General features: G+C 53.5%; 1 protein-coding gene across 1 annotated transcript in view; it reads left to right on the top strand.

Annotated features, from left to right (window-relative positions):
* The window catches only part of KDR (kinase insert domain receptor), a 50206-nt gene extending 35731 nt beyond the window's left edge, over window positions 1-14475 (top strand). The window contains exons 23-30 of the mRNA XM_068137706.1: window positions 766-888; window positions 1036-1147; window positions 2391-2490; window positions 2594-2699; window positions 3642-3793; window positions 7843-7939; window positions 8635-8723; window positions 10938-14475. Coding sequence (XP_067993807.1) covers window positions 766-888; window positions 1036-1147; window positions 2391-2490; window positions 2594-2699; window positions 3642-3793; window positions 7843-7939; window positions 8635-8723; window positions 10938-11160 — 1002 coding nt within the window. The 3' untranslated portion in view covers window positions 11161-14475. The remainder of the gene's footprint in view (window positions 1-765; window positions 889-1035; window positions 1148-2390; window positions 2491-2593; window positions 2700-3641; window positions 3794-7842; window positions 7940-8634; window positions 8724-10937) is intronic.
* Window positions 14476-14728: the final 253 nt, after the last annotated feature.

Genomic DNA, 14728 nt, shown 5'->3' with positions numbered 1-14728 from the left:
AGCAGGGCTCATGGTTGGACTTGGTGATCCTGAGGGTGTTTTCCACCCTGAGTGTTTCTGTGGTTACTCTGGAGTTTGGCTTTCCTGCCTCTGCCCTTGTAATCCATACTGGAGGCAAATCTGCAGCCACTTTTAAAGCCTGGGGTTTGCTTGTTTGTTTGTTTTGTGGTTATTTGTGGGGCTTTTTGGTTTGTTTGGGTTTTTTGCTTTGGTTTGATTTTTGTTTTTACTTCAAGCTACTGGGGCTTGAGCTTAGAAGCCTTTGGGCTGTTGGCTAAGCTGTTGTACCTAGGCAAAGAGTTGGACTTTCCTCTCTGCAGTCAAGATTAGTTTGTGTTGGAATCAAAGCAGCATCTCACTGTGGCCATGTTTTTCAGAAAGAGAGTGGGGGGACACAGGTTTGAGTGAATCACCCTTAGTGAATCCAGAGGTAATCAGATCTGAAGCTGCTTTCTGTCGGCTCCCTATGATAATGAATTAGCTAACTTCAAAGGCCCTCTCTGGAAGGAGGGTAAACAGCTCTGTGTTTGGCCTGGGGAGCACAAGCCCTCCTCGAGCCAAATCAGTTGTGACCATCAAAAAGGCACTTAAAAATAATAATAATGACAAGAATAAAATCCCTAAGTGCTGCTGCTGCTGAGGTTTCTGTTTCTCAGGAGGTTCTGAGCCTTTCAGGGCTGGACAGCGCAGATGTGAAAGAGATCAGCGCTGCGGGCAGGGCTGCGCCGGCAGCCAGTGCCTGATGTTGTTTACTTCTCTTGGCAGTGCATCCACAGGGACCTGGCTGCTCGTAACATCCTCCTGTCAGACAATAATGTGGTCAAAATCTGCGACTTTGGCTTGGCTAGGGACATCTACAAGGACCCAGACTACGTCAGGAAAGGAGATGTGAGTTTCAGATTCTCTGCTGGGAAGAGCTTTACTCTTGGAGGGAGGATGAACGTGAAGGGAGGACTCCTTCTGTTCCCCTTTCAATGGCTTTGTGGTGGGGACTCAGTGTTTTGCTAAACCTTCTTGTTATGGAAACACTTTCAGGCCAGGCTGCCCCTCAAATGGATGGCACCAGAAACCATCTTTGACCGAGTCTACACCATCCAGAGTGATGTGTGGTCCTTCGGAGTTCTGCTGTGGGAGATATTTTCATTAGGTGAGTTGCTTTCATCTCGTGGAAGCTGCTTTCCATCCTCAACTCAAACCATAGTGTCTGAAGAAAACAGTCAAAATGATCACAGGATGTTAGGGGCTGGAAGGGACCTCCAGAGATCACCCAGTCCAGCCCCCTTGCCAGAGCAGCACCATAGAATCCAGCACAGGTCACACAGAACACATCCAGATGGGGCTGGAAAGGCTCCAGAGAAGGAGACTCCACAACCTCTCTGGGCAGCCTGCTCCAGGGCTCTGGGACCCTCACAGTAAAGAAGTTCCTCCTCATGTTGAGGTGGAACCTCCTGTGCTGGAGTTTCCATTCATTACCCTTTGTCCTATCCCAGGGTCCAAGTGAGCAGAGGCTGTCCCTGTCCCTTTCTTCCTGGCCCCCAGCCCTCAGCTATTGATAGACATTGATCAGATCCCTCTCAGCCTTCTCCTCTCCAGACTGCACAGCCCCAGGGCTCTCAGCCTCTTCTCCCCAGGCAGTGCTGCAGTCCCTTCAGCATCCTTGCAGCCCTCCCTTGGGCTCTCTCCAGCAGATCCCTGTCCCTCCTGAGCTGGAGAGCCCAGAGCTGGATGCAATATTCCAGGTGAGGTCTCAGCAGGGCAGAGCAGAGGGGGAGGAGAAGCTCCCTGGCTCTGCTGGCCACACTCCTCTGCATGCAGCCCAGGACCCCATTGTCCCTCTTGGCCCCCAGGGCACATTCTGTCCCATGCAGAACTTGCTGCCCAGCAGCACTCCCAGGTCCTTCTCCTTGGGGCTGCTCTCCAGCAGATCCCCTCCCAGCCTGTGCTGCTGCAGGTTATTCTTCCTGCCCAGCTGCAGGGCTCTGCACTTATCCTTGGTGAACTTCATGAGGTTCCTCTCTGCCCAGCTCTCAGCCTGTCCAGGTCTCACTGAATGGCCACACAGCCATCAGGTGTCTCAGCCAAGCCTCCCATGCCTGCATCTTCTTTAGGATTGTGTTTTCCCTCTTGGTAATCTCCTGTTTATTTTCTCCATCAAAATAAAAGACTCCAATCTCCTTAAAATGCCAATGTTGGATCATGGGTTTGAAATGCTCCTTCATACAGGATCAGTATGTGATGATGTGCCTCATTCACTCCTTCCCATCATAGACAGAAACCGTTTGCACAGCTAAATACACTGAACTGCCTTATTAACTCCAATGGTTTGCTTGGAGATGAACCCCAGGGCGTAAGAATCTCACGCACTGAGGTTCCTGTTGCTCCCATTTTAGGTGCCTCACCCTACCCAGGAGTGAAAATTGATGAAGAGTTTTGCAGGAGGCTGAAGGAAGGCACCAGAATGAGGGCACCAGACTACACAACACCAGAAATGTGAGAAACTCTTCTTCCACCTGCCCTCACTCACCTGGGAATGCCAGCAGGCGCTGGAGCAAGCAGCAGGCGCTGGCTAAGTCACTGGGCTTTGTCCTTCCAGGTACCAAACGATGCTGGATTGCTGGCACGGAGAGCCCAAGCAGAGGCCAACTTTCTCAGAGCTGGTGGAGCACCTGGGCAACTTGCTGCAAGCCAGTGTCCGCCAGGTACATGAAATGTGCTCCCTGCTTGCTCGAGCCACCAGCTGGGGCACAAAACCCTGCAATGGGCTGCCCAGGGACCTCGAGGAGCCTCCTCTGGAGGCATCCCAAACCTGCCTGGATGCATTCCTGTGTGACCTGCCCTGGGTGATGCTGCTCTGGCAGGGGGGTTGGACTGGGTGATCTGATTCTGAACATGAGCCAGCAGTGTGCCCAGGGGGCCCAGAAGGCCAATGCCATCCTGGCCTGCAGCAGGAACAGTGTGGCCAGGAGGGAGGTCATTCTGCCCTGTGCTCAGCATTGGTCAGGTCACACCTTGAGTCCTGTGTCCAGTTCTGGGCCCCTCAGTTTAGGAAAGATGTTGAGGTACTGGAAGGTGTCCAGAGAAGGGCAACAAAGCTGGGGAGGGGTCTGGAGCACAGCCCTGTGAGGAGAGGCTGAGGGAGCTGGGGTTGCTTAGCCTGGAAAAGAGGAGGCTCAGGGGAGACCTTCTTGCTCTCTACAGCTACCTGAAGGGAGGTTGTAGCCAGGTGGGGGTTGGTCTCTTCTCCCAGGCACCCAGCAGCAGAACAAGAGGACACAGTCTCAAGCTGTGCCAGGGGAGGTTCAGGCTGGAGGTGAGGAAGAAATTCTTCCCAGCAAGAGAGATTGGCCACTGGGATGTGCTGCCCAGGGAGGTGGTGGAATCACCATCACTGGAGGTGTTTAAGAAAGGCTTAGATGTGGCACTTGGAGCCATGGTTTAGTTGCCATGAGGTGTTGGGTGATAGGTTGGACTTGATGATCTCTGAGGTCTTTTCCAGCCTGGTTGATTCTGTGATTCTATGAAAACAACCAGGTCAGCAGTGCAGGACTGATGCATCCTCTGTGTGTAGCTGGTCCTGTCTGTCTGTCTGTCTGTCTCTGTGACCTAGTTAATGTTTGCTTTTGTTTCACTGCATTCCACAGGATGGCAAAGACTACGTTGTCCTTCCTCTGTCAGTGTCGCTCAACATGGAAGAGGATTCAGGGCTCTCTCTCCCCACTTCACCTGCTTCCTGTAGGGAGGAAGAGGAAGTCTGTGATCCCAAATTTCATTATGACAACACAGCAGGAATTAGGTATTTTACATGGCTGACATCCTACTGGGGCCCCTGGGCAGGTTTTGTTCATGAAAAGGAAAAGGCTTCAGCTGCCTGGTCCATATTTAACCTACTGCACAGAGATAAGAAGGTGTCTGTAGAATCTGTAGGCAATAGCTAAGGGATTCCCCCCCCAGATATTATATTTTCATTTAAAAACCCCAAACCCTCCACAATGTAATGTGTAGGAACCAGAGCAAATACAAAGTGTTCCCAATCCAGTTCCAGGAAGAGACTTTTTCCTGAGGGCTTACAGTGATGGGATGAGAGCAGATGGAGTGAAGCTCGAGGAGGGCAGATTTAGACTGGAGGTGAGGAGGAAATGAGGAAGAGTGAGGGTGAGGGAGACACTGGAACAGGTTTCCCAGGGGGTTGTGGCTGCCCCCTCCCTGGATGTGCTCAAAGCCAGGCTGGAGGAGGCCTTGAGCAACCTGGGCCAGTGAAGGGTGTCTCTGCCCATGCCAAGGGAGCTGGAACTGGATGACCTTCCAGGTTCATTCCTCCCCAAACCATTCTCAGTTGTGTTCACTCCCTTGTATTTCAGATCCCTACACTGTTAATGGTAACAGAGCTATTATTAAAAACCTTTGTGCCATTTCCCTTCCTGAAGTGCAAATAGGTCATGAACTGACAGGTAAATAGGTAAATAGGTCATGAACTGACAGCCAAGGGGAATGGGACCTAATTAGTCTGTCCCTGGTTTATGTCCACCCCTTGCTTCCAGTGGGCTGCTGTGGCATCCACGATGGACCACTAGTGGTGGATGCTGTTGGGTGTTGTGGCAGTAAGGAGTTTGTGCTGAGGCACCTAAGCAGGGCTTATGTTGGTCCTTGTGAGGACCTCAGGCACTGGATGTAAGGGTAAAAGTATTTTTCTCACCACATGCTGCCTAAGATCAAACTCAGCCACTTAGATGCTGGGAGCCTTGGGCCACTTGCTGCAGTCCCAGGAGGAGGAGGTGGACCCAGATGGGTCAGGGCAGAGAGAAACTGTGTCAGGGGACGTTAAGGCTTGATGTTAGCAGAGAACTCCTCACAGAAAGAGTGTTTGCACATTGGAATGGGCTGCCAGGGAGGTGGTGGAGTCACAGCCCTGGAGGTGTTTAAAAACAGACTGGATGAGGCACTTGGTGCCATGGTTTAGTTGGTTAGGTGGTATTGGGTGATAGGTTGGACTTGATGATCTCTGAGGTCTTTTCCAACCTGGTTGATTCTGTGAACTCTGTTTCATGTTGGGGTTGGTCTCTTCTCCCAGGCAACAAGCACCAGAACAAGAGGACACAGTCTCAAGCTGTGCCAAGGGAGGTTTAGGCTGGATGTTAGGAAGAAATTCTTCCCAGCAAGAGAGATTGGCCCTTGGGATGTGCTGCCCAGGGAGGTGGTGGAGTCACCATCCCTGGAGGTGTTTAGGAAGAGCCTGGCTGAGGCACTTGGTGCCACGGTTCAGTTGATCAGATGGTGTTGGGTGAGAGGTTGGACTTGATCTCAAAGGTCTTTTCCAACCTGGTTAATTCTGCTCTGTTCTATGTGGTTTCCACCAAGTGGAGCCCTCCCCCTCCCTGCTTGTGTTGCATCCACCAAAGACAAAGTTCCTGATTATTTTGGGGGCGGTAGGAGGACATTTTCAAGTGGCCCTGGGAAAGAGCAGGTAGGCAGAATGCAGCTCACTCTTTGGTTGAACTTCTGGTCCTGCAGCTGAGCTCCCAACCTGATGTTTTTAGCAGTGGGGCAGTCCACACTATAAGTATTTCCAAGACAAAAAAAGAATGATTTAACACTAGAAACATCACACTTATTTTCCACTTCTGATATTTCCTGTGTGGCTTTTCCTGGCCCCCCACTTCCTGTTATGAGCAGAAGTCAGACCTGTCAACCTTCTAAAGAGACTTTGAATCTCTTCTCACATCTCCCAGTGTGACAGGCTTGTGAAAGGACTTGTGGAAACCATTCTAGGAGAGGCAAGGTGGGGGGCTGCAGACATCCCTTAGAGGCTTTGTTCTGTTCTGGTAGCTGAAAACTATTTAGGAGGCATGGATCTTACTCTACAGATGGTGGGAAAGATTGATCTGCTCAGTGATGTCTTTTTCTGCCTTCACAAGGGTGCTGACTGTGAGGAGAGGCTGATCAATTCAATCTCTAAGCTGGAGGAGGAAAAGCAAACACAGGCCAAAACAGAGGGTGTGAAAGAATATTTGGGTTGCTGAGGTGGATGAAAAGCAGCAGGACCTCCCTACACCTACTTCATTTGGCTGAGCAAATAGAACCTCCAGTAACTGGCACTAAGAAGAGTCAGGGGAGGTAAAGAAGATGTAAGGAGGTGTAAAGACAGTGCTTGTTTTCAGAAAGAGCAGCAAAGGAGTAGCCCTTCGATCTGATTTACTTGAATCCTAGGAGCAATCAAACAAAGGATACTAAGTGCCTACAAGAAGGTGAAGTAGCTGCCAATGGCCAGCATGGAGTTGCCAGGAGCAAGTCAAGACAAACCAACCTAAGTTTCATCTTTAGGGAGAGCTGTTGGTGTGATGGAGGGCAGGGAAGATCTGTTTGGATTTCCTGCAGGGCCCTTTTGGCCTTTTTTTTGCTGGGACAGTGGATGACAAAATGCAAACACGTGGCAGGAAATACTCTCAGGACACCAGCTGAGGCTTCACTGCCACCAGGCAGGAGTCACACTCTGCACGTGGCCTCTCTCTGCCTCCATACTGTTCCAGGTCCAGTTTGCACAATAGCTTGGCTTAACCAGGGGGATCTCATTCATTGCAGTCCTTGTAGGCTCTCCTGTTGAGCAGGGGCAGGAGACTCTTCAGAGCAGCAGGCTGGGATTCCCAGTCCTCACCACACACTACCTGCGGTTCTGTGCCTGTGTGGACAATGGAGTACAAGGCTCCCAGGAGACCTTCTTGTGGCCTTCCAGTGTCTGAAGGGGGCTACAAGACAACTGGGGAGGGAGTTTCTAGGGTGTCAGGGAGGGATAGGACTGGGGGTGGGGGTGGGGGTGAGTGTGTGGAACAAAACTAGAAATGAGTAGATTGAGATTGGCTGTGAGGAAGAAGTTGTTCCCCATGAGGGTGGTGAGAGCCTGGCACAGGTTGCCCAGGGAGGTGGTGGCAGCCTCACCCCTGGAGGTGTTTGCAGCCAGGCTGGATGTGGCTGTGAGCAACCTGCTGTGGTGTGAGGTGTCCCAGCAGGGCATGCAGGAAGCTCTCTCTTTGCCTCTTGGATCCTTGAGGTCCCTTCCAACCCTGACAACTCTGTGATGATTCTCTGTGATTCTCTTAGCTGCCTCCAGCTTTGTGCTTCAGCTGGCTGCAGGTTTCCCTTCTGACAACATGGATTTTTCTTTCACTAGAGTCAGGAGCATAAATTTGTCCTGTGTATCTGGGACAACATCTGTTTTACTCCATAACCCCTCGGACCGAAAGCTGAGGGTGGCTGTTTTGTTTGTACCTCCATGAAAGGCAATTCCACTTTATTTTTAATGTTTTTTTGTCCTATTTCATCTTATTTCATTTTTATGGCTGTCATCCTGGCCAGAGGGCTTCTTTTGGAGAAGAGCCTGCAAGAGAGATGCAGCACTCCCTGTCCTGATCCCCACAGTTCCAGGGCGTCAGGCTGCTGAGTCTGCTGTTGTTGTCCTAGGTCCAGCCAGGGGTCTCAGAAGTGTGGTCCAAAGGAAGAGGCTCTTGTCTGGGCTCCAGGCTCCTCTGTTTATTACACTTCTAAGAGAAGCTTGCAGGAAGTGAAGCCCTCCAGTGAAACTGAGGAGGGGAGCTGTGTTCTCAAAGCCAGTTCTTAGAATTTCAGCTCAGGGATGAAGGTTGCCAGGAGCAGGAGGTCAGGGACATGCCACGCTCTGGGCTCTTGGTCCTTTCCTCTAGGTGGATGTTTGGAGGTTTGCATAATGTGTTTTGACAAAAGGCTTGGACTCCTCTGTGGGGAGACAAAAGGGATTCTGCTGTGTCTGTGCTGTTTGCAGCCAAGCTGTGGGCAGTGGACATGAAGCCTTGGTGTGTTCTGTTTGCTTTTCAGTCAGTACCGACAAGGTAGCAAAAGGAAAAGCCGCCCCGTCAGCGTGAAAACCTTTGAGGATGTCCCACTGGTAACCACTGTGAAAGTGGTTCAGGAGGTGAGTTGGTCTCTTCTTGCCGTGGCTTTCCCTCCTGGAGATGTTTGTTGGGTTGTTTTGGGGTTTTGTGGTGGTTTGGTTTGCTTTGAAAAGAAAGGTTTGGGTTGGAAGGGACCTCCAAAGGTCACCCAGTCCAACCCCCCCTGCACTCAGCAGGGACATCCCCAGCTAGATCAGGTAGCCCAGAGCCCTCTCCAGCCTCACCTTGAATATCTCCAGGGATGGAGCCTCAACCACCTCCCTGGGCAACCTGTTCCAATGTTACACTTCCTTCATGGTGCAGAACCTGTTCTTAACATCCAATCTCAATCTGCTCTGCTCTAGTTTGAAGCCATTGCCCCTGGTCCTGTCCCTGCAGGCCTTTGCAAACAGTCTCTCTGCAGCCTTCTTGTAGCCCCCTTCAGGTCCTGGCAGGCTGCTATTAGGTCTCCCTGGAGCCTTCTCTTCTCCAGGCTGAACACCCCCAGTTCCCTCAGCCTGTGCTCACAGCTGAGCTGCTCTAACCCCCTGATAATTTTCATGGCCCTCCTCTGGACCCTCTGCACCAGGTCCATGTCCTTCCTGTGCTGAGGGCTGAAGAGTGGTGTACTAGTAGTAGGATTACTGTTATTATTAGTAGTAGTACCATCAGTAGTAGCAGTACTGTTGTTGTTGTTGTTATTAATGCTTTCCATTTAATTCTGACACCTCTGCAGGAGAACCAGACAGATAGTGGGATGGTTCTTGCCTCAGAAGAGCTGAAGACCTTGGAAGAGAGTGACAAACAAGTGAAAATCCCCTTCAGGTAAGGCTTGGGCTGCACACAGACTTGACCATGACCTTGTAAAGCCCGGCAGCATTGCTCAAGACTGACTGGTCTGTAAAATCTTTGTAGATGACCAGATCTTGTCCTACTCTAGTTTTGAAAACTCAAAGGAAAACTCTGCACTCTATGGCTGCTCATCCATGCTGGTACCAGGAGAGGAGAGGTGATGCAGCTGCTGGATGCATCAGCCAGCCAGCAGACAGGACTCGCACTGAGCAGCTGGAAAAGCATCCAGCACCCCTTGAATCACAGAACTGTCAGGGTTGGAAGGGACCTCAGGGATCAGCCAGGTCCAACCCCCCCTGCCATGGGCAGGGACACCTCACACTACAGCAGGTTGCTCACAGCCACATCCAGCCTGGCCTTCAAAACCTCCAGGGATGAGGCTGCCACCACCTCCCTGGGCAGCCTGTGCCAGGCTCTCACCACCTTCATAAGGAAGAACTTCTTCCTGACATCTAATCTCAATCTCCCCTCCTCTAGCTTGCATCCATTCCCCCTAGTCCCCCTTGAAGGAACTGAGCTGGTGTGCACAATTGAGCTTAGCTGTGAGGATCTGTGATGACAAAGAACACTGCACTTTGCTTTCCCCCCTCCCCTCCTTGGTGTCCCCCCCCCACACACACACTTCTTTCTTTTGTTCTCCTCTCCTCTCTTTTATTTTCTCCTCCCTTCTGGCTTGCTTATTTTCTTTGCCCTGAAGCTGACTCTGGAGGTTTCAGGATGTACCTGGGTTGTATTTTCAGAGCATTGTGCAGGGCTTTCATTGTGCAGCTCACAGGAAGCACAGTGCTGCTGGAAGCTCACGTATGCTCTCTCAGAGCTTCTCTTCCTTTCACTTCCAGAACATCTTGAAGTGCCAACACAAGGCCCAGTGCAGTTATGGCTGCAGCACAGCTGAGATGTGTGAAACTCCTCTGATTTATTTGATTTTCCCCTCTCCATTTCATCTAACTCCTTGTGTCTCATAAAATGCAGTCTCCTATTCACACATTAGTGCAGTCAGGGCTGATGACAAAGGTCTCTGCTTATAATCAAAAGCATGCTTCCAAAGGCTGGGAGCCAGTTTTGCTCAGTGCAAGCCTCTTGCTTGGCTTGTGGCTCTGATGGTGTCCCCCAGGGCTTGCTATTGGGGCCAGTTCTGTTTAATATCCTTGTTGCTGATTTGGGTGAGGGGATGGAGGGCACCACCAGCAAGTATGCAGACCACACTCCATTGAGCAGGAGTGTTGATCTGCTGGAGGGTGGGAAGGCACTGCAGAGAGATCTGGACAGGTTACACAGATGGGCTGAGGCCAGTGGAATCAGGTTCCACAAGAGCCAGTGTCAGGCCCTGTGCTTTGGTCACAACAGCCCCAAGCAATGCAGCAGGCTTGGGGCAGAGTGGCTGGGAAGCATCCTGGTGGAAAAGGAACTGGAGGCCAGGTGGCTGAACCGGAGCCAGCAGTGTGCCCAGGTGGCCAAGAAGGCCAAGGGCATCCTAGCCTGGATCAAAACAAGTGTCCAGCAGGAGCAGGGCAGTGATGGTGCCCCTGTACCCAGCCCTGGAGAGGTCACAGCTTGAGTTCTGGGTTCAGTTCTTGGTGCTATAACATAGGAAAGACATTGAGGTGCTGGAGGGTATCCAGAGAAGAGCAAGAAGGCTGAGGAGGAGTTTGGAGGGCAGCTGAGGGAGCTTGAGGTGCTCAGTCTGGAGAAGAGAAGGCTGAGGAGAGATCTTATTGTTCTCTACAGCTCCCTGAGAGCAGCTGGATTGAGGCTGGGGTTGGTCTCTTCTCCCAAGTACTCAGAGACAGGGTGAGAGGAAATGGCTTTGAGTTGTGCCAGGGGAGGGTTAGGTTGGACCTGAGGGAAGGCTTCTTTAGTGAGAGAGTGGTGAGGGGTTGGAGCAGGCTGCCCAGGGAGGTGGTGGAGTCCCCATCCCTGGAGGTGTTCAAGGAACTTGAGATGTAGAGCTGCAAGACATGGTTTAGTGGCCATGGGAGTTGGGTTGTGGTTGGAGTGGATGATCCTAGAAGTCTTTTCCATCCTTAGTGATTCCATGAGTCTATGGGAAGCAGCTGCTGGTAGGAATGAACCCCCCAGCTGCCTTCCAGCAGCCACGCTCCACAGCTCTCTGTTTTCCACGATCTCTGAAGGTCCCTTCCAGCCTCTAACCCGCTGTGCTTCCTGTCTCTGCCTGGTTTATCGCAGCACGCTGGTGCCCAGCAAGAGCAACGAGTCGGTCGTGTCCGAAGCCTCCATCCAGACCAGCGGGTACCAGTCCGGGTACCACTCGGACGACATGGACACCGCCGTCTGCTCCGGCGAGGAGACCGAACTCTTGTGCGGGCGGGAGGCCTCGCCGCCGCCCTGCTGCGCCCACGACCTGCCCTACGACGGCGCCACGCTGCCCCTCGCCTCCCCGCCGCTCTAGGCCGCAGCTGGCAGCTCTGAGTGCCCCGCGAGAGCAGGGAGTCCGTCACCTCCGAAGCCTCCAGCCAGACCAGCGGGTACCAGTCGGGGTACCGCTCACACGACATGGACACCGCCGACTGCTCCGGCGAGGAGACCGAACTCTTGTGTGCTGGGAAGCCTCACCGCCCCTCTGCCCTGCTCACAGCCTGCCCTACGATGGTGCAGTGCTGCTGCCACCCTGCCATGCTCACAGCCTGCCCTACAATGGTGCAGTGCCACTGCCACTCTGCCCTGCTCACAGCCTGCCCTACAATGGTGCAGTGCTGCTGCCACCCTGCCATGCTCACAGCCTGCCCTACAATGGCATCGTGCCACAGCCATTCTGCCCTGCTCACAGCCTGCCCTACAATGGTGCAGTGCTGCTGCCACCCTGCCCTGCTCACAGCCTGCCCTACGATGGTGCAGTGCTGCTGCCACCCTGCCATGCTCACAGCCTGCCCTACAATGGCATCGTGCCACAGCCATTCTGCCCTGCTCACAGCCTGCCCTACGATGGTGCAGTGCTGCTGCCCCTCTGCCCTGCTCACAGCCTGCCCTACAATGGTGCAGTGCTGCTGCCACCCTGCCATGCTCACAGCCTGCCCTACAATGGCATCGTGCCACTGCCCCTCTGCCCTGCTCACAGCCTGCCCTACGATGGTGCAGTGCTGCTGCCACCCTGCCATGCTCACAGCCTGCCCTACGATGGTGCAGTGCCACTGCCCCTCTGCCCTGCTCACAGCCTGCCCTACAATGGTGCAGTGCTGCTGCCCCTCTGCCCTGCTCACAGCCTGCCCTACAATGGTGCAGTGCCACTGCCACCCTGCCCTGCTCACAGCCTGCCCTACAATGGTGCAGTGCTGCTGCCACCCTGCCATGCTCACAGCCTGCCCTACGATGGTGCAGTGCCACTGCCCCTCTGCCCTGCTCACAGCCTGCCCTACGATGGTGCAGTGCCACTGCCCCTCTGCCCTGCTCACAGCCTGCCCTACGATGGTGCAGTGCCACTGCCACCCTGCCCTGCTCACAGCCTGCCCTACGATGGTGCAGTGCCACTGCCACTCTGCCCTGCTCACAGCCTGCCCTACGATGGTGCAGTGCCACCGCTGCTCTGCCCTGCTCACAGCCTGCCCTACAAGAATGCCATGCTGCCACTTACCTCCCCACTGCTCTAGGCTGAAGCTGGCAGCTTTAGGTGCCCAGCAACAGCAAGAGTCCCTCATGTCCAAAGCCTCCATCCAGACCAGTGGGTACCAGTCAGGGTGCCACTCAGATGACATGGACACCGCCTTCTACTACAGTGAGGAGACTGAACTCCTGTGTGCTGGGAAGCCTCATTGCCCCTCTGCCATGCTCACAGCCTGCCCTACAACCGTGCCATGTTGCTGCCACTCTGCCATGCTCACAGCCTGCCCTACAACAGCTCTGCTCTGCAGCACTCACCACCTGCCCCATGATGGCACCGCACTGCCGCTCACCTCCCCACTGCTCTAAGCCGAAGCCAGCGACTCCGGGTGCCCCCTGGGATGTGCCTTCTTAGCCAGGCCTGCTGGCACACGGGTTTGATGTATCACAGTGTCACCGTACATTAGAAGTTGGAAGGGACCTCCAGAGATCATCCAGAGCAGCATCACCCAGGGCAGTCTGCACAGGAATGCATCCAGGTGGGATTGGAAAGGCTCCAGAGAAGGAGACTCCACAACCTCTCTGGGCAGCCTGCTCCAGGGCTCTGTCTCCCTCACTGTCAAGAAGTTTCTCCTCATGTTGAGGTGAAACCTTCTATGTTCAAGCTTGACCCTGTTGTTCCTTGTCTTATTCCTGTGCACCACTGAGAACAGCTTGTTCCCCTCCACTTGCCCCTCAGCTATTGATAGGCATTGATCAGATCCCTCTCAGCCTTCTCCTCTCCAGACTAAACAGCCCCAGGGCTCTCAGTGTCTCTTCACAGGGGAGATGCTCAGGTTCCCTAAGCATCCTCCTGGCTCTCCCTTGGACTCTCTGTTGGGTTGGATGTGGCAAGGCAGCAGCTGCAGGACTGAGAGCAGGACATTTGGTTGTCCTGAAGAGGAGGCAGAGTCATCTGCCAGCAGGACTGCGCCGTGCCAGGCTCCGGGGCGCTTTCCTCCGGAGACGTTGGCACCCAAGGGTGCAAAGCCCCAGCTGTGGGGAGTGGGCTGTGCTGAGCTGATGGCAGAGGCGGTGTGGGGGCCTTTGGGACCTGGTGGCATGCAGAGGGTCTGCCTGGTGCAGGCAGCGGCGCCCAGCCCAACTGTTCCGAGTTGTAGGAAGCTCCGGCACAGCCCTGCTCCGCTTCGGTGGTGTTGGGTTGGTTATTCTTCCATCCCTTGTGGCTGGACTCCAGGAAGGAAGCAGCACAGCACCAGCTTCTTGTTTCTCAGAATTATCCCTTGCTTGCACCTCCACAAACAAAACAAGGAACCTCCAGCTCAAGGCTTTGGCATGTGCTGATGGCCTGAGGCTAAACATAGGCTGGGCTAAATATAGGTGGGGCCGATGGTCTCTGTCCTTGGCGCAGAACAAAGCTGCTGTACCACACCTCATGAGCTGCACTTGCTTGCAAGGCTTGTGTGGTGAGGCTGGTTAGCAGGGAGAAGGCAGAGCACCGAGCCAAGCGACAGGACACGGGTGCCAAGGGCATGCCTCACCTCTGGGTATGGCCTCCTGTCCTCTCTGGCACCTTCCAGCCATGCTAGCCTGAAAGGGCCAGAGGCAATCACCACGGGGGGCAGCCTCTGCAGCAGGTCAAAAAGGCCATGGAATCTACCTTTAGGACCACAGGGAGCCCTGTGGCCTTGGTGGGGCATGCTGAGGGCACCCTGCCAGCTCATCTCACCCCTCTCCCCTCAGCTGTGGGTCTGACCCTTGCCCTTCGCCGCGGCAGAGCGCTCAGGTTTAACAGCCTTGGGAATCCGTGACTGGTTTCATGGCAGCTCTGACCTTCTCCCAGTGGCAAGATTGTGCCTGAGCCTTGGCCAACCTCTTAACCTGTGCTCTCGTAGTCCCAGAGCTCTCCTGGTAGACACAGTGCAGGCTACAAGGTGTTCAAACTGTAAAGCTGTTTCTACTGAGTCCTTTTGGGGGTTGGGGGGTTTCGTTTTGTATTTTTATAATGTGGGATTGGGGTTGTTGTTGTTTGTTTGTTTGTTTGTTTGTTACTTCCACCCTGATGTCAGAAGCTGGGAGCCACGGATATAAGGCATATACAGTATTTATAGCCTCTCTATGTAGAAATAAATGTAATATATTCGACTATAAATCTATATTATCTAAGGGATCTCGTCCTCCTCATCTTTTGTACCGGGGGGGGGGGGGCAGGGGGCACCGTGTTTCTAACAGCCAAAACTCTTCACCTGGTTAAAAAAGCAACCCAAAAGCCTGGCAAGGTAGAGGTGAGGGCTCCAAGCAGACCTCTTCACTTTTCTTCCATGTGTTTGACAGTGAAGTTCATCCACTGCTAATCGTTTGCCTGCTGGGCTGCGTCAGGGCACCGCCGGCTCGTGGGGAGCTTCCCATCAACCAACACCCCC

Source organism: Melanerpes formicivorus, unplaced genomic scaffold, assembly GCF_026170545.1.
Source record: "Melanerpes formicivorus ecotype bairdi unplaced genomic scaffold, bMelFor1.0.p_v2 SCAF_4, whole genome shotgun sequence".
Taxonomy (NCBI): Eukaryota; Metazoa; Chordata; class Aves; order Piciformes; family Picidae; genus Melanerpes; species Melanerpes formicivorus.
This window is presented reverse-complemented; position numbering and strand designations above follow the sequence as displayed.